At 41.9% G+C, this 19,147-nt stretch overlaps 2 protein-coding genes across 4 annotated transcripts in view; both read left to right on the top strand.

Annotated features, from left to right (window-relative positions):
* Positions 1-19,147, top strand: part of LOC103542102 (zinc finger protein 791-like) — a 257,519-nt gene that overhangs the window by 191,777 nt on the left and 46,595 nt on the right. The window contains exon 1 of one of the 2 annotated variants that reach the window (XM_070625419.1): positions 3,271-3,446. The exons of the other annotated variant lie outside the window; for it this stretch is intronic. Coding sequence (XP_070481520.1) covers positions 3,444-3,446 — 3 coding nt within the window. The 5' untranslated portion in view covers positions 3,271-3,443. Of the gene's footprint in view, positions 1-3,270; positions 3,447-19,147 lie in introns of those variants that run through there. 2 annotated transcript variants of the gene reach the window in all.
* LOC103540369 (zinc finger protein 564-like) lies at positions 3,316-17,338 on the top strand. 2 transcript variants are annotated; one of them, XM_070625455.1, is made up of 5 exons: positions 3,316-3,446; positions 8,141-8,267; positions 14,832-14,958; positions 15,164-15,224; positions 15,614-17,338. In XM_070625455.1, the coding sequence occupies exons 3-5, from the start codon at positions 14,925-14,927 to the stop codon at positions 16,707-16,709; spliced, it is 1,191 nt and encodes a 396-aa protein (XP_070481556.1). In that variant the 5' UTR covers positions 3,316-3,446; positions 8,141-8,267; positions 14,832-14,924; the 3' UTR covers positions 16,710-17,338. The 2 variants fall into 2 exon arrangements, with proteins under 2 accessions (XP_070481556.1, XP_070481557.1); XM_070625456.1 differs by lacking the exons at positions 3,316-3,446; positions 8,141-8,267 and adding an exon at positions 14,173-14,197.

Raw genomic sequence — 19,147 nt, 5'->3', positions numbered from 1 at the left:
GGACAGCTAACCCAAGACTCTGGACTAGGCCTATATGACCTGTACCTTTATTCCACCTTTCAATTTGATCACTACAAACTTTCTATTCAACCCTAAATTCCCTCCCTTTGTAACACACATTGTAATTGCACTGTTAAGTGCCAGACTTATTTTCGTTCTCCTTACATATTTTGATCAGTCTCTTCCTATCTCGAGAATAATATGGAAGGGCAACCATTTGTGATAATGATTATAGTTTCCTTTTTCTTCTTAATTTCTTCTTGGAAGGACAATTCCAATGTTTGCATATCCCAATCTCTTGCTTCTGGAGGAAACTTGACAAACTATTGAATTTGTCATCAGAGGACTCGCTCTGTACATGAATCTGGAGATTCTTCAGTACATTTAATTGCCATTCTTTCCACTATTCCTCCCCTAACTTCTTGTATTACTTGTACTGTTGAACCTTCATATCGGGCGAAGCTTACTTGGACTCCTCCTACATCTCCTTGCCTAACCAATCAAACCTCCAAGGACTTGAGGGTAATATGCGTAAAAATAAAAATTAAGACTACTTGATTTGGGGGCCGGCCCCATGGCCTAGTGGTTAAGTTCGTGCGCTCCGTTGCAGCGGCCCAGGGTTTTGCTAGTTCAGATCCTGGGCACGGACACAGCAGTGCTCATCAGGCCACATTGAGGTGGCGTCCCACATGCCACAACTAGAAGGACCTGCAACTAAAATATACAACTGTGTACAGGGGGGGTTTGGGGAGATAAAGCAGGAAAGAAAAAAGATTGGCAACAGTTGTTAGGTGGCAATCTTTAAAAAAAAAAAAAAAGACTACCTGATTTCTGCCAATTTAATTATACTCTACCTGCAGATAACCTTATTAATTGCTCACACCCATCAAATCCTTGGTTTAGTCGATTTCATTATAATGACTCCATGATTCGTGCTCTCTTAGGATACGTTTCCACCTGTACTTGGCAGAAAGACCTATGGGGAACAGAGTGTTTAAATCCTTATCAAACTAGAGGTTATCATGCAGTTGTATTTTTTTTTTTTAAAGATTTTATTTTTTTCCTTTTTCTCCCGAAAGCCCCCTGGTACATAGTTGTATATTCTTAGTTGTGGGTCCTTCTAGTTGTGGCATGTGGGACGCTGCCCCAGCGTGGCTCGATGAGCAATGCCATGTCCGCGCCCAGGATTCAAACCAACAAAACACTGGGCCGACTGCAGCGGAACGTGTGAACTTAACCACTCGGCCACGGCGCCAGCCCCATGCAGTTGGATTTTTGGTTACACCTATTTCATTATATGATCAGTCACAAACTCAGCATTGGGCATCACCTCTGAATCCACCTCACAGTTTGAAACGTGAAATCAGTTCCACAAATACTCAGGGGTGTCCAACGCCCAGTGGTGCTGACCCCAGTAAAGCTGCCTGATGTGGAAGAATACTTTATCCTTGGGTAGGCACTGCCATGAACGAGTATATGTTCAGAAATTTATCTAAAACCCTGGGGGATATTGCTAAATCTGTGGCTGAAGCAACAGCCACCCAAGATAAATCTTTGGATTCCCTCGCTCCAGTTGTATTAGATAACAGAATTGCTCTTGAGTACCTCCTAGCTGAACAAGGTGGGGTTTATTCTGTGATAAACGACTTTTGTACACTTGGCTAAACAACTCTCACAAAGTAGAAACTAAACAAAATCTGAGCACAGGCCAAACAATTAAATGCTGTGCCCACTGGCACCCCATGGTTCTTTGATCTTTTCAGCTGGCAACTCTCAGGAATCGCCTCCTGGCTCAGACCTATGCTCCAATTTGGACTCAGCATTTTGTTTATTATTACAGGAATTGTCACTATTGTAAAACTTTCTCTTCTGCATAGCTTGATGTTATAAAAACACCACTTGGGTAATGGTCATTCAATGCTTTGAAATGATTCCTAAGGCCTATGAGCCTTCATCTGAGAAACTTCAAGGAACTACAATGTTTGCCCTTAAAGGAACTTGAGGATAATACTTTGCTCTGCTCTGGTGCTCCTGTGGCTCAAATGTGGCGTAAGGCTTTTAATGAAATCGCTGTCCCTCCTATGTGGGATACGACATACCAGGAATGAGCCTTCCTAGTGACAAGGGATCAGTGATGCTTTTCCAGTGATGGACCAGCAACACCTTCAAAGAAAGATCTGGATGGAAAGGAGAAAATGTCAAAATTGACTTTAGTGGGTCCATTTTAAGATGGAGTTGGAGCTGCCTTTCCAGAGAAACTGCCTTGCTGTCTTGAACCTTGGCCTGAGCCAAACCTAAAACCACCACTGTTTTTCAACTAATTGTTTGAGAAGTTAACAGAGAAAGGAACATCTGATTATAAGACTGAAAATTTTGGGCTTTCTGTTTGCAGATAGGGTCAGTCACCAATTATGTATAGCCAGGGACAACTTACCTTATTAACACCCATAGAAATTGATTTTCCTTTTATCTCTTTCTTTTTTTTCCCTAAAGATTGGCACCTGAGCTAACAACTGTTGCCAATCTCTTTTTTTTCTTTCTGCTTTTTCTCCCCAAACCCCCCCAGTACATAGTTGTATATATTTTAGTTGTGGGTCCCCCTAGTTGTGGCATGTGGGACGCCGCCTCAACGTGGCCTGATGAGCGGTGCCACGTCGGCGCCGAGGATCGCAACCAGCGAAACCCTGGGGCACCGTAGGGGAGCGTGGGAACTTAACCACTCGGCCGGGCCGGCCCCTATCTCTTCTTTTTATATAATTATCCCCTTCCTTCTCTCATAAAAACTTTTTGCTTTCAACCTTTGTAAGTGGGACACTATTTGGGCTTCTGCCTGAAGCTATGCTCCCGGAATTGCAATTCTTTGATCCGAAATAAACTCTCTGCCTCTTAAACTGGTTTCTTTTTTCAAATGTTGACACCTTGAAGTCTTAGGCCAAGCCGTTGATGCCTGGAGGACACAAGACACTCGTACCAATCACGTCTGGCGTGGGTCACCCTCTTGTCTGTACTTCATCTGGAATCGAATCAGGAATTCCCTTGGCATACCTGTGACCACACAAACCAAAGAATCTGCAGGAAGACAACGGAATTAGCCCCAGGCCAGGAAGCAGTTCTGTTTAAATGCAAAGGTTCCAGATAAGGACAAGTTGCCGCCCAGAGGCGGAAGGTGGGTCGGCCCAGCCACGCGTCCTCCTGCTGGCTGTCACTCAGACACTAGGGGGTGTGGCATTAGGAACTGTCCAATCAGGGGCTCCGCTGGGGCTCGTGGGTGGGGCGACGCGCCGCACTGGCGGGGACGTCCCTTCTCGCTCCAGCTGCGCGTGTGTTTAGGTGTCGCCTGCCATTAACGGTCCCTGTTGCTCTGCTGCAGCCTCTGTCCCGCCGTGACCTGCACTGGCCGTGGGGCTCGTAGGAAGGACTCGGGGGACCCAGGAGCCCTAGAAATGGTGAGTGTGCAGTCCCGGGGTGAGGATGCGGGAAGAGGGGCTGGTCGGAAGCGGCGGGGCGGGCCCGGCCTCCAGCGGTCCCCTCCGGGGTCTGCGGCCCCGAGTCCGCGGTGGCGCCGCTCGGCCCTCAGGCCCCTCCGGCCGCAGCGTGGGGGCGGGGCCGGCAGCCGGGCCCCGGGCGTTCTGTGGTCCCTGCGCGCGGCGACTTGGGCCGGAGCGTCTCTGGGCCGCTGTGCACCCGCAGCCCCGCGTGTCCCAGACGGTGCGGGGCCCGCGGGAGGGCCCGCAGGACAGTCGGGCCTCGGTCTCCGGCGTCCGTGCGCGGAGGGACTGTGGTCTGTGGGGTCTCCATGGCCTCCTTTCTCCTCGGAGGGGACCCGTTTTCTCCTGAGTTTTCTGAATGTTTGGGGAGCAGAGTCTTAAAGCCACGACCCTGTCCCCCCAGCTCTTCCAGGACCGACAATAAATCCCTGAATTTCCAGATCCTTCCTGGCACTCCCCTCCCCGATTCACAGCATCGTCGACAGTTTGTCCAATGGAGTGCATTTCAAACAGACCTAATATTTTATGGTTTACCCTTTTTCCACCGAGCCGTGGATGGCTCTTTTTTAAAGATTTACTTTTTGTCTGTTGATGTTTTACATGAGAGGGAAGCCGAGATTAACTACCTGGAAGCACCTTGCATGAATTCCTTCCGCCTCTCCTCCCAGGAGGTGTCCTGGGCACAGACATGTAATTGTCAGTCCTTTGGGTGGAATTTCCTCTTTGGAAATTTTCCTGGGTGATCTGTCCTGTCAGCGCTGTCCCTACCTGGGTTTGTCACTCTGAAAAGATGTATTGACTTATTTAGTCTCCGTTTTTCAATAGGGACAAAATGTATTTAATTAATAGAGCTTGAAAGGCGGTATAAAGTATTTCCAAAGAGAGTTGAGTGTCAAAAAAAATAAAATATTACAGTATTACATTCCGTTTATTAAGAATTTTTGTTTCACTTTTTTCTTCCCGAGTATGTGTAGTAAGTTTCTGAGGACTCTTCTTTACTTTTGGGTGATTTCAAATGAAATTCCAGGGTTTAGACTTGCAGACCGGAAATGTTCAAGTATGATTATTTACAAAACAAAGTCTTGCCATGAAAATAATTGACATCTTTTTTTCTGAAAGGAATAGATATTTGGGGTTTTCTGGTTGAGCTAGTAAAAGTGACTTACACTTTTCTTCTCTCCTTAACACAGAAACACTGGGTTTGAGTGATTTTGCTGAATTTTTCAAACACTGGGTCTGTGTATTTGAAGTATCAGTCGTGTCCCAGAGCATCTCCAGTAGGAGCAGAGGCCTGAGGGCAGTGAGTCTAAGCTAAAGCCCCCTTGGGCCTGCAGAGGGAAGGCCTTGAAGGCCCAGTTGTCCTTCCTGGGGAGCCTCCCCCTGCAGCTGTCCTACTGCTCACACCCCCATGGAAGGAGCCCTTATCCAGAGAGGAGCTGCAGAGCCCTGGAAAGCTGGGGGTGCACGTGCTCATGGGGTGGGGAGTGACGCCCTTTCTGAGGTTGTGGTTCCTTAGGCCTGGACATTTTAAATGTTATGTTTGAGTTTTGCACCCATACTGTAGGTGCACTGAGAGTGTAATCTGTGCACGTTGAGAAAGTCTGTGAAGATCAGGTGTTCTGTCCTGTGGACAAAGGGTTCGTGAATTTGGAGTTCATGTGGGTCAGAAGCTTAGACTGAATCCGGCTGAGAGTTTCCTCACTTGTGAGGATGGGAGCCTGGGGGAGGCAGTGCCTCCATGCTCACAGGAGTGGGAGGGTGTGTGGGGCTCCCAGAGTGCATTCCTGTGGCTGCTCAGGGATCCCCACCCTCCTTCATCAGGGACTGACCCTCTCCAGGGGTTCTGTCTCAACTGGGAGTGTCTAGACCACAAGTCTGGGAATATGTTTAACTTTCTGAGTGTGGATTTTCCTTCTGAACTGCAGGCAAGCAGGCTGCTTCTTTGAGCTGAGTGGAATATTCGTGTTTCTGTCCTTGGATTCCTTTATCAATTGAAGTTGTAGCCCTTTGGTTCTAGTTTCCATTAGCACTTGGGGTTTTAAATGTAAGTTGATTGACAGATACTACGTGAATACGGCAAAAAAAATTGTGGAACCAAATAGAGTTTTTGTTCCATTTAGGCACGAGAACCTCAAGATGTGAGATGAGTATATTTAAGTTCTCAGGTCCATTTTCCATTTTTTGGTCGGTTTTTGTATGTTCCTTACTATAGAGAACTTTGACATTTAAAAGGCTGTACTATTCCTAAGACAGATGAATTCCTCTTTTAATGGTGGTGGGGAAAAAAGCATGTGAATTTCTGTTTTCATTGATATGGGGAAAACACCTCAAAGCTTATGTAAACCTCTCAGATTCCTGGTACAGTTAAAGGCTTGATTGCAAACTTCTAAAGTATTATAGTATGCTACTCATTCCTGAAAATATCTTCAATGTTTTCTATAATGCAGGACAAACTATAATGCCCCTTATCCTTTTAATTAGAAAGGGATTTTTCAGTTTTCTTTTTTTATGGTTTGCGATTTTATATCTGTTACTATTTAAAGGATCAAATCTTGGAGTGGTTTCCTATGTAGAAAAGTAAAAATTAAATTAATTTTAAAATGCCAAAGTTAATTAAAAATAATACACAACTAGAAGGACCCACAACTAAAATATACAACTATGTACTGGGGGGATTTGAGGAACAAGAGCAAAAAAAAAAAAAAGTGGCAACAGTTGTTAGATCAGGTGCCAATCTTTTAAAAAATGATAATGATGATGATCAAGCATAGGAATATGGTGTATATAAATTCCTCTCCTTATTTTAAGTAAATAAAATAAGTAATGCATGAGAAGGTTGAAAAATTCCGAAGAGAGGAAAGAAACTCCCTTAAGGAGACTCCCCGCCTGCTCGTCCTGCCCCGCTCCTCTGCTCTGACTCCAGCCTCCCTCTCATGACCAGTGTTGCACTGCTTCATCATCCTGTTAGTGTTTCTTTATGTAAAAACAAGCCAGTGTGAATGCCTGTTTTCCTTACCCTGTGTTTGTTTTTGTAATGAGTGGCCAGGGTCCATGTATTTGCTGTTTGACTACTGAACCCTTAAGCCTCGCCCTCCCTTTTCCCCGGGCCTTCTTCCCTGGACAGGCTGATGAGAAAGCCTGGAGGCTCCTGCACTGTGGGCTGCTGCTTGCTGGGCAGCTCCTCCTGGGCGCTGTGCTGCCCTGTGTTGCACTGTTGACCCCACCAAGCCTTGGTTCTGTGTACAGAGGACCCCAAGTTGGCGGTTTTGGTAACTCCTTGTCCTTTGGGAGCAGGAGTATGAGAAAGGGCCCTCATCACAGTGGTCCTGAGTCAGTGTCTTCGCTGGAATCTATCTGTTTAGAGTGAAGGAGTGACTGAGGCTGGGGTTGCCCCAACATTAGCAAGGAATCTTGGGAGGTACGAGGGAGACTATACCCTATGAATGAAGTGAGCCCATCAGATGGTCACTCCTTAAAGAGCAGTTATTTCAGAGAGAAAGAAGACACGGGGAAAGGCAGCCAGTAGGTAGCAAGATTCCAGAGGGCTCACCAGGACCCCTAAGTAACTCTGTGGCTGCCCCTGCATCTATTGCAACAAAGGTCCTGACCCTCTGGGTTAGAGTGGAGAACACCCACAGTCTGAGTTTGTCACAGCAAAGGGATTAGTTCAAGCCCAACTTAAACCTGGGTTCCTTACACTTTATAAAGCGACCACTTGTCACGGAGGAGGCCTCTGACCCTGATGGCAGTGGTGTGAGGCTCTCTGGAGGAGGGCCTTAAGTTGTCCATAGGCTCCTGATGAAGAAACTGCCCCACGTCCCACACTGTATGCCAGTAGAGCTGCTGTTGTCACCAGGTACTGGGATCTCTTGAAAATAGAGGCTCTCACAGCACTGAGCATGTGAGCCTCTACCGAGGTGCCTGTTATGCCTTTGGCCCTGGAGACAGCACCCTGCCAGCTCAGCCCAGCTACTGACACTTACTTTTCATATGATGGAGCCTAACCTTGGCCCTGCAGCTTATGCCACCTGCAGGAGGGATGGCCTTTCTTCAGTTCCTTGAAAGATGCTAGGGTGCTGGAGGAGGTCTCCCCTCTCTCAGACACCTTGGTTCCCTGGGTAGTTCCTTGGGATTAACTGACTGCACAGCACTGGGGCGTGCATAGACTTTAAGGATAGTACACATTTGTACATGACGGGGCTCAGTGGAGAGTTGCTGCTCTTCATCCTTTAACTGGGATGTCCCTGATGAACTAAACCCAATGGTCACCACAGCTAACCAAACATCAGGCAGTGATCTTACTGCTGACCAAAAATTGGCCTCATCTGCATATTTTTACAGACTAGTAAACTATTGGGGCTGGCCCCATGGCCGAGAGGTTGGGTTCACATGCTCTGCTGTGGCAGCCCAGGGTTTCACCTGTTCGGATCCTGGGCGTGGACATGGCACTGCTTGTCAGGCCATGCTGAGGTGGCATCCCACATGCCACAACTGGAAGGACCCACAACTAAAATATACAACTAGATACTAGGGGGATTTGGGGAGAAAAAGGAAAAAAAAAATTGGCAACAGTTGTTATTTCAGGTGCCAATCTTTAAAAAAAAAAAACAAAACTATTATCTAAGAATTGCCCCTTGTCTGTACATTGCTAGGTCTACAATACAAGGACCCACCAGGATAACTCGTCATCCACCTTGGAGTTCGACACTACCGATAGTGACCTTGGCCCTTCTCAGAGGACACCAGTGCCATGCTCTCCAACAAGGCATTCGATGGAAGGTTCCCCTCCCTTACGGGTCTCAGGCTCATAGAGCACCAGACTGGCTTAGTGAGATCAGTTGAATGAAAGATGAACCGTTTCAGTCATTAGTTAGTCATGAGGGATGAATTGTAATGAGTCCATCTTCATCTTTTTTTTCTATAGACTTCAGTTTTTTAGAGCAGTTTTAGGTTTACAGAAAAATTGATCAGAATTTACAGAGAGTTCCCACATAACCCTCTCATTGCATCCACACAGTTTGCACTCTTTTTCACACTTTGTACTACTGTGATCCATTTGTTACAGTTTCTGAACCCATGTTGATAAATTACTGTGCACGGTGCACATTGGCATTGACTCTGTGTTATACGGTGTATGGGTTTTGGCAAATGTATAATGACACGTGTCCATCATTTCATCGGATGGATTTACCTGGTTGTGTATTTGCCTCCTTAAGGACGTCCATCTATCTTAATGCTAACTCTTGCCAATTACGGATAAGGCACCTGCTAACACTCATGTGTAGGTTTTGTGTGAACATAAGATTTCAACTCATTTGGGAAAATACCGGGGAGTGTGATTGCTGGATCCTACTCCATGCAGTAAGAGTGTATTTTGTTTTAAAAGAAAGTTCCTGTCTTCCGTTGTAGGAGCACCAAATTCCATTCCCACCAGCAATGAATGCGGATTGTCTGTAGGTTCATATCTTCACCAGAATTTGATGTTCAAAGTGTTTTGAATTTTAGCCATTTAATAAGTGTGTAGTGATACGTCATTGTTTTATTTGCAATTTCCTAATGAAATTTGATGTGGAGCACGTTTTCATATCGCCTGATTCTCATCTGTGTATCTTCTTTGCTGGGCTGTCCAAATCTTTTGCCGATTTTTAATTGGGTTGTTTGTCTTAGGGTTGAGTTTTGAGAGTTCTTTGCGCATTTTGGATACCAGTCATTTATCAGATACGTGTTTTGCACAGATTTTCTCCTACTCTGTGACTTGTCTTTTCCTTCTCTTAACATTTTCCGAGAGCAGGAGTTTTTTATTTTAATGAAATGATATTATGTTTTTTCTTTTTCAGACTTTGCTTTTTTTGTTGTATCTAAAAATTCATCACCAAACCCAAGATCACCTAGATTTCCTCCTATATTATCTTCTAGGAGTTTATTAATTTTGTGCTTTACACTTAGATCTATGATTTAATTTTTGTGAAAGGTGTGAGGCCTGTGTCTGCATTTGTTTTTGTGTGTGTGCATGCGGATGTGTGTGCATGTGGATATCCGTTATTTCCAGCACTATTTGTTTAAAAGACTTTTCTTTTTCCATTGAAGTGCCTTTCCTCCTCTGTGAAGTATCGGTTGACTCTATTTGTGTGGGTTTAGAGGGAAGGAGTTGATGTCTGTACCCTTCAACCTTGCTATACTTTCTTATTAATTTCCGGAGTTCTCTCTGTTGTTGTGAATTCTTTCTGCTGTTTCACAGAGACAAACACGTCATATGGAACAAATGTCATGAATTTAGCTACAGGATTCACAAAGATGTTCTTTTTCAAGAAGCAGAAGTTCCCTGTTATTACTAGTTTGTTATCATAAATAGGTGCTGGATTTTATCAAATCCTTTTTTATTTTCATTTCCCCCTCCTTTTCTCTCTGATGTTAGTAATTTGTCTTCTGTCTTTTCTTTATCTTGACTAGATGTTAATCAATTTTATTAGTCTTGTCAAAGAACCAGCTTTTTTGTGTTTTAATTTTTTCCATTGATTTCCCACAATGACATTGATTTCTAATTTTATTGTTTCTTTAATTGTGTTTACTTTGGGTTTAATGTTTTTTTAACATAATTGTTTACTTTTTTAATTTTTTGGGGGCGGGTGAGGAAGATTGGCCCTAAGCTAATGTCTGTGCCTGAGCCTCTTGAGGAAGATTGTCCCTGAGCTAACGCCTGTGGCAGTCTTACTCTATTTCCCGTATGTGGCACAGCACCACAGCATGGCTTGATGTGGTGTGTAGGTCCATGCCCAGGATCCGAACCCACAAACCCCAGGCTGCCGAAGCAGAGCACACAAACTTAATCACTACGCCACTGGGCCAGCCCACTTTGGGTTTAATTTGCTCTTCTTTTCATTGATTCCTAAGGTAAATGCTTACATTATTGATCCCAGATCTTTGTTTTTTCCAGTGTATTTGTTCCATGTCATGAACTTCTCTCCAGGCACTGCTTTTTTTGCACCCCTGAACTTTTGATGTGTTGTCTTTTCCTTTTATTTAGGTCAAAATAATTTTTCATTTCTCTTAGAACTATGTCTTTGATCCTCTGTATTATTTAGAAGTGTGTTGTTGAATCTCTACGTATTAGGGTTTTTCCAACTATCTTAAGTTATTGATTTCTAGATAAATTCCTGCATGATGTGAGAGCATATTTTGTATGATATCTGTTCTTTCAAATTTAAGGTGTGCTGTGTGTCCTAGAATGTGGTTTGTCTTGGGGAATGTTTCATGTGAACTTGAGAAGAATTCATATTCTGCTGTTGTATGAAGTATTCCATAGATTACAGTGAAATCCCGTTGTTTCATAGTGCTGTTCAGTTCACCTCTGTCCTTGCTCATTTCCTGCCCACTGGAATTTATAATTCATGGTAAGGGGGTGTTGAATTCTACAGCTGTAACACTGGATTCATCTATTTCTCCTTGCATTCTGTCAGTTTTCTCATGTGTTTTGCTCCTCTGTTGCTATGCAGGTGCACATGAGGGACTGCTGTGCCTTCTTGGAGAACAGACCCCTTTATCACTATCCAATACCCCTCTCTATCTCTCAGTTTTCCTTGGTTTGGAATCTGCATTGCCTATAACTCATATGCCTGTAGCAGCTTGCTTTTTTTTTTTTTAAAGATTTTTTTTTTTTCCTTTTTCTCCCCAAAGCCCCCCGGTACATAGTTGTATATGCTTCATTGTGGGTCCTTCTAGTTGTGGCACGTGGGATGCTGCCTCAGCGTGGTTTGATGAGCAGTGCCATGTCTGCGCCCAGGATTCGAACCAACGAAACACTGGGCCCCCTGTAGCGGAGCGCTCGAACTTAACCACTCGGCCACGGGGCCAGCCCCTGTGGCAGCTTTCTTTTGATTAGTGTTGGCATGGTCTATTTTTCTCCATCCCATTACCCTTCATCTATCTGTGTCTTTATATTGAAAGTGGGTTTCTTGTAGACAATATATAACTCTGTTTTTTAAAAATCGGGTGTTACTGTATCTCTCAGTTGTATTGAGCCCACTGATGATTAAAGTAGTTATTGTACAGTTGGATTAGTATTTACAAATCTTATCCTGTTTCCCATTTTTACCCTTGTTGTTTCTTTTTGTCTTCCACCTTTTTTCCGCCTTTTCCAGCTTTAATTGAGCACTTTATCTGATTCTTTTTTTTCTTCTCTCAGCATACCAATTACACATTTTTTAAAATTTTAATTAATTTATTTTGAGGAAGATTAGCCCTGAGCTAACAACTGCCGCAATCCTCCTCTTTTTGCTGAGGAAGACTAGCTCTGAGCTAACATCCATGCCCATCTTCCTCTATATGTGGGATGCCTACCCCAGCATGGCTTGTCAAGCAGTGTCATGTCTGCACCCGGGATCTGAACTGGCCAACCCCAGGCCACTGAAGTGGAACGCGAGCACTTAACCGCTGCGCCACTGGGCCAGCCCCCTAATATTATTTTAAACAAAGTATCATCTGTTACATTAATTATGATAAGAAATACAAAAGATATTTTACCTTCATTTATTTCTTTTCTGATCCTCCACCTTCATCATTTATATTCTTTCTGATGAAATTTTGAATGTTTCTTTCAGAGTAGGTGTACGCATGACAAATTCTCTTAATTTTTGTCTCAGAAGGTTCTTATTTTACCTTTGTTTTTGAAAGATAATTTTGCCTAACAGAATTCTAGGAGAGTATTCTTTTCTTTCACAACTTGAAATATTTCACTCCACTCTCTTCTTGCTTGCATGGTTTCTGAAAAGAAGTGCAATTCAATTCTAATCTTTGTTTCTCTACACCTAAGGTGTTTTCCCCTCTGGCTTCTTTCAATGCATTCTCTGTCTTTGATTTTTCTCTAGGTTGAATGTGATATCCTGGGTGTGCACATTTGTAGTTTATCATGTTTAGAGTTCTCTGAGCTTTCTGGATGTGCACTGTGCTGGCCATCATTAATTTTACGTTATTTTGATCTTATTACTTCACTTGGTTCTTCTGTTTCTTTCTGTCTGTCTTTTCCTTCAGGTATCCCATGATGTGTTTCTGTTTAAAGAAGGTTCTCCAAGGGTTCAGAGATATTGTGTTCTGTCTTTTTTGTCTTTGCATTAGACTCTGGTGAAATAGATTTTTGGGGGCTACAGGCCATGTTAAGAACAGAATATGTGGGGCATGTTTCAAAATGCTATGTTTATTTTCTCTTTTCAAATTTTGAAGACACCGAGTTGCTCTGTGACCTAAATGCTCTCATGGATCTAAGAGGAGATGTTCATTTCAAGTTTTTTTCACTTTTTTTCTTGTGAGATCAGGAATGACAGCTTATAAGTTACTTATATACCAGACCAGAAACCAGAAGTTTCTGACTCCAAATTTTGATGATTGACTGCTGACAGCTTTGGAGCTTCATTCCTCCTTCCCATGGGACCCACATCAATCCAAGGTGATAAGAGAGTCTCAGAGCTTCCTCCTTGGATGGTTGCACGAGATTGAATCTATGCAAACTCCTGCCTTTGTGTGTGAACTCTTACCCTGGTGCACTCTATAACCTCAAAAAAAAAGAAAAAAAAAACAAAAGAACAAGTCCATGCATCTTTCCTTGCCCTCTCATGCTATTTCATACCCGCTTGAGAGGCCAGCCTTACTCTCCCCAGAGACATCAATTATGGAAGTAATAACCCCTTTCATTCCCTATTGGCAGTGTGTGGTGCCATCAGCTAACGGATTCTTACGCTCAGAGGTTGAGCTGTCATGCTCCTTTATTCCATGGGGGAACTTGGAAATGACAAATGAGGGGAAGGCAGCCTCTGGAATGGCTGGTTGGGAAACACATCCTCTTGAAGTAGGAGAATGGAGACTTTGTGTTCTTTTGAAGGAAAGTGCTGCTGACACCTTTATGTATCTTATAATCATGGGCAAGTTCACCATCAAACCATTGTGGACTTCAGTGAACTCCCCTGCAATCTGCAGCTCTTCACTTATTCCCCAAGGGCAGCAAGGCCCAGGGCCCAGTGTTAGGGTTGGCCTGGAAAGAGCTCTTTTGGCACATTACTGACTCACTGTCTGTTCTAACAATTGGCTGAAAGCTGTCCTGAGGCACGTGAATATAGGGATTTTATGGTCTAAGTTGTCATGTCTTCTTCCTCATGTCTGAGCTCTAAGTTCCAGATAACTTTTTAGCCCAATCAAATTGGACAGGGAGAGACTTTACTGGATATTATACAAGTTAAAAGAAAACTGTTCCACAAGAATATTTATATTCAGGGGCTGGCCCCATGGCTGAGTGGTTAAGTTCACGTGCTCTGCTGCAGTCGGCCCAGTATTTCATTGGTTCGAATCCTGGGCGGGGACATGGCACTGCTCATCAAACCACGCTGAGGCAGCATCCCACATGCCACAACTAGAAGGACGCACAACAAAGAATATACAACTATGTACTGGGGGGCTTTGGGGAGAAACAGGAAAAAATAAAATCTTAAAAAAAAAAAAAAAAATTTATATTCAGCCAACTACACCTGATTACTTTAATGGTCTGGAGGACTGTAGGATGATATGTCCAGCTGAACCTTGTTAAAAGTTTGCTTTCCACAGGTCACCTGGACTCTCACGTTTGGTGAGAGAATAGAAGAAAAACCTTCCAGTTTCTCACTACGTTATTATTTTTTACAATCTCAAGCAGATTTGACCTTCTGCCTCATGGAGTGCTTTAACTGGTGGGTGATAAGGAAGAACATGAAAGAATTTTTCTTACAAGGAATTGATGGTCTTAAAATGATAATATTTGGGGGCCGGCCCTATGGCCAAGTGATTAAGTTCCAGCACTCCACTTCGGCAGCCCAGGGTTTCACTGGTTCAGATCCTGGGTGTGGACATGGCACCACACATCAAGCCATGCTGAGGCAGCATCCCACATAGCATGACCAGAGGGACCTACAACTAGAATATACAACTCTGTACTGAGGGACTTTAGGGAGAAGAAAAGAAGGAAAAAAAAAAAGATTGGCAACTAATGTTAGTTCAGGTGCCAATCTTAAAAAAAAAAAAAAGATAATATTTCTTTCATTTGCATAGCATATCTGTTATTTTCCAACATGCTCTGGAATCTGAATTAGCGATAAATAAGATGTAATGTGCTCACAGTAAAAATGTGTAATAAATTTCCATGTGTTCATGATGCTGTTAAATTTATGAAGAAGTGTGGACAGAGAGTGAGTTTCTGATGATCAAGTCATAGAATAAATGTTTGGAGGTGACAGAATCATACATAACCTTCCTGTAAATGGAGTATAGATGTCCATTGCTATCAGTGTCATGCTTCCTACTCTACACATATCTGTGATGTTTTAGGACTCAGTGGTCATTGAGGACGTGGCTGTGAACTTCACCCCAGAGGAGTGGACTTTACTGGATCCCTCACAGAAGAAACTCTACAGAGATGTGATGCGAGAAACCTTCAGGAACCTGGCCTCAGTAGGTGAGGATGACAACTTCCCTTCAGTTTGTCAATTAAAGAACAAGTGTTTCTGGGCCATAAGCATTGTTCTAAGATGTGGAATGTGGAAAGGGAGGACTTTGGTAAATAAACTAGGCATGGTCATAGCTCATCGTGGACCAAGGATGTAATAATTTTTGTATAATTTCTCATATTTTGGAGTTATTTTTCTGGATCTGCATTTTAGGAAAAAAATGGGAAGATCGTGACATTGAAGATTCAGATGAAAATCGGAGGAGAAAACTAAAGTGAGTCACACTCATAATGGAAAGCGGTATTTCATGTGAGCATCCTGACATGTTAGAAAATTTTAAAAAGAAGCAAACAAAACAACCCCTGCTTCACATTTATTTCTCAGAATATTTTCACCAAATTACTCTCTGAAATGTGACAGATGTTCAGTGTTTGCAAAATATTTCACTTGGGAACAGTGTTAATAATTATATATATACATGAACATCGCTGTTTTGACAATAGCAAGGGTGAAGTCCTCTTGCAGAGCATTCAGTATCTTCAATTTCAAACACTTCAGATAAGGTAGAAAACCTACACTTTTGCTATAAGTCACAAAAATGTAGTCCAAATATTTTACTAATACATATAAAATCATTACTAATATGTTTCTTGTTTTTTACAGAAGTTATACAGTAGAGAGAGTCTGTGAAAGTGAAGAGGGTAGTCAATGTGGAGAAAATTTCAGCCTTATTCCAAAGCTCAATCTGAACAAGAAAACTCTTACTGGAGTAAAACCATGTGAATGCAGTGTGTGTGGAAAAATCTTCATGAGTCATTCATCCCTTAGTAGGCACATTAGATGTCATACTGGTTACAAACCATATGAGTATCAAAAATATGGAGAGAAACCATATAAATGTAAGGAATGTGGGAAAGCCTTCAGTTATTTCCAATATTTTAAAAAGCATGAAAGAAATCACAATAGAGAGAAAACCTATAAATGTAGGGAATGTAGGAAAGTCTTTATGTGGCTCACGACTCTTCGAAGACACATGATAACAGCACACACTGGAGATGCTCCCTATACCTGTAAGGAATGTGGGAAAGCCTTCATTTGTTCAAGTTCACTTAGAATACATGAAAGAATTCATACTGGAGAGAAACCCTATCAATGTAAACAATGTGGAAAAGCCTATAGATATCACCAAACTTTTCAAATGCATGAAAGGACTCACACAGGAGAGAAACCCTATGAATGTAAAAAATGTGGTAAAGCCTTCAATTATCCCAGTTCTCTTCGAAACCATGAAAGAACTCACAATCGGGAGAAACCTTATGAGTGTGGGAAAGCCTGTACTGCTCTCTCAAACCTTCAAGTACACGTGATCACTCACACTGGAGACGGACCTTATAAATGTAAGGAATGTGGGAAAACTTTCATTTCTCCCAGTTCATTTCAATTACATGAAAGGAGTCACACAGGAGAGAAACCCTATGAATGTAAGCGATGTGGTAAAACCTTTAGATATTACCCTTCCTTCCAAAAACATGAAAGAAGTCATACTGGAGAGAAACCCTATGAATGTAAGGAATGTGGGAAAGCCTTTATTTGTCACAGAAACTTTCGAAGACACATGAGAATGCATACTGGAGAGACACCATATAAATGTGAAAAATGTGGGAAAGCCTTCAATCATCGCAGTTACTTCCGAAGGCATGAAAGGACTCACTGGATAAAACCTCTTGAATATAAGCAGGGTAGGAAAGACTTCAGTTAACCCACATCCTTACATGTGAAAACTCCCATGGAAAAGAAATGAAAATATAAGTAACTTGAGAAAGCTTGATGGAAATTAATCCATGTGTAATGTTCCAGAAAACTCTGAACATGAAAGACTTCCTATAAAGTCTTTTAAATATAAACTTATAAATAAATTGTGTTTTCTAAGCCTCTTTCTCAAAGTGCACCATTGAACTGTGGATTTCTACTACTTTCAGAAATGAATAGTGAGGTGAGATAATTCTGCAAATTGTTTTTCAACAATACTACAAAAGATTAATAAGTAGTGCCTTTTCCTTAAATTGGTTAATACTTTTCCCTTTCTTCTTTGAAGCCTATTGGATCTATGGGTGAATTGAAGTGTATTTCTAACATACAATTAAATTTAATATTTTTATAATGTTTTATTTGTTCTGTATTAAGGAGCCATTGAAAAATGAGAGTTTGGTATTTGTTGGGATTTTCCTACTGGCCTGTGATAGTTCCTGGATATCCCTAATTCATTATATACATTCTACCTTTCTTACTGAGAAAGCTCCTTTTTTGGGATAAAGGTTATAAATGCCTTTTTTTCATTTTCTATACTAATAAATAGAAAAAATTTTTATGTATGGCAAGTTTATGAAACGAGTGTACTTTCATGTGAATTATTCATATTTGGGCCTTTGCTTTTTGTCCTTCCTTCTGACTGGTATTGGGTGAATAGACTTTGAGTTGAGAGAGACCTAATAGGGCAACAAAATCTAGAGCTAGCGATAGTCCCTCTGTGGATAATGTTAGGGACTAGATTTTCCACAATCCATCCCCTTTATGGTTCCATGTTAGCATTCACCAGTACCCTCACTTTCATGCAATTTAGAAGGTGGAAGCAAACAAGGCATCTGTCAGATTTTGGAGCCACCATATAGAGAGATGGATATGTGGGAGCTTTGAGGACACACAACAACAAGGGACTGCATATATGATGGTGGTCCTGTAAGATTAGTACCCATCGCTTGGGTGTGTAGTAGGCTTTACCATCTAGGTTTGTGTAAGTACACTGTGATGTTTGTGTAAGTACACTGTGATATTTCACAACAGTGAAATAACAATGCATTTCTCAGAACTTATCCCTGTTGTTACATGACTCTCTTTTTGTAAGCCCTGCTGTGTCCACCAGGAAGCTTATTCCAAATATTGTGGTTGGGAGTATTCTCTGATGCCCCTCTTCTCTAGATGATATCCATATAAAGTCTAATTTGTATAGGAGACATCTCATACTGTTAATAGTGCTAGTGAGCACATTTTCCTGACTCACCATGACATCTACAATGGGGCATAAAAAGAAGGTCATGGGAGTTTGTTTCTGTGCTGCACTGTGCAGTGGCTACCTTGACCCAGTTTTTCCACATCAGAACAATCACCTTTCTCATGTCAGGAAGACCTGTGTTTCCTGTTACTTGTAGCTGAACATATTCCCTCAATATGTTTTCAATAATGTTTGATTGTATGTCATTAAAACTACGTGCATTTCCTTGTGAAATGAACACTTCTGTAGTTGTTTCATAGAAATAATTTATTAACTTTTGTAAGCTATTGTATGCTTAACATATATTGTTTTTCATTTCCTTAGAGGATATATTAAAATATCCCATTATAATTATGTATTTTCAGATAAACTTTGCAATTTTCTTCATTTAATTGTTACATGTTATGAATCACTATTATGTGCATACAAGTTCAGATTTTTTTCCTCACTTTTATAGTTATAATTTTTGTCATGAAAGTAATTTCTCATTTATTCTTTTATTTGTTGGTTTGGTTTGGATTGATAAGGAAGATTGTCCTGGACTAACACCTGTGCCAGTTTTCCTCTATTTTGTATGTGGGATGCTGCCACAGCATGGCTTTAGCCGTGTGTAGGTCTGCGCCTAGGATCTGAATCTGAGATCCCTGGACCACTGAAGTGGAGCACGTGAAATTAACCACTATGACCCCGGGCCGGCCCTAATTTGTCATTCATTCTTAATACCAAAAACTTCAGTCATAGTTTCCTTAGTGGCTTCTTGCCAGTGACCTGCAGGATCGCACCTGAAATCAAAAGTGTAATGAATTCTAATAATAAGAATGACCACAAAATACACATGACTGGGGTATAACATAAAAAGTTGCTCAGGACTTTTATAGGATTTGGGCTTGTGTTAGATGCTTTGATTGCTCTTCAAGGAAGCAAGACTTTTTTGTTGGATCCTGTGAGGAGGTAAACTTTATTCTGTCATTGGTAATCATAATCATTGTTTTCTAGAAGGCAAAAACAATGTGGTGGAGCTAAACTTAATTCATAAGAAGCTCTGGTTAGTGATATTGGTAAGGTAAGTAGAGGGGAATATTGGTCATTTTTATGATTCAGAACTTTATCTTTTACCATTTTTAGAGATAGGGTTTCAAAATCCCCTT

The sequence above is a fragment of the Equus przewalskii genome, chromosome 6, assembly GCF_037783145.1.
Source record: "Equus przewalskii isolate Varuska chromosome 6, EquPr2, whole genome shotgun sequence".
Lineage (NCBI taxonomy): Eukaryota > Metazoa > Chordata > Mammalia > Perissodactyla > Equidae > Equus > Equus przewalskii.
The sequence above is the reverse complement of the archived record's forward strand: the minus strand, read 5'-3'. Positions and strand labels throughout refer to the sequence as shown.

Bases quoted from the DNA above. Each gene is read 5' to 3' on its own strand.
- LOC103540369 (XM_070625455.1), top strand. From the start codon at position 14,925: ATGCGAGAAACCTTCAGGAACCTGGCCTCAGTAG. The intron at 14,959-15,163 runs GTGAGGATGACA...TCTGCATTTTAG, and splicing joins CAGGAACCTGGCCTCAGTAG to GAAAAAAATGGGAAGATCGT. The intron at 15,225-15,613 runs GTGAGTCACACT...TGTTTTTTACAG, and splicing joins AATCGGAGGAGAAAACTAAA to AAGTTATACAGTAGAGAGAG.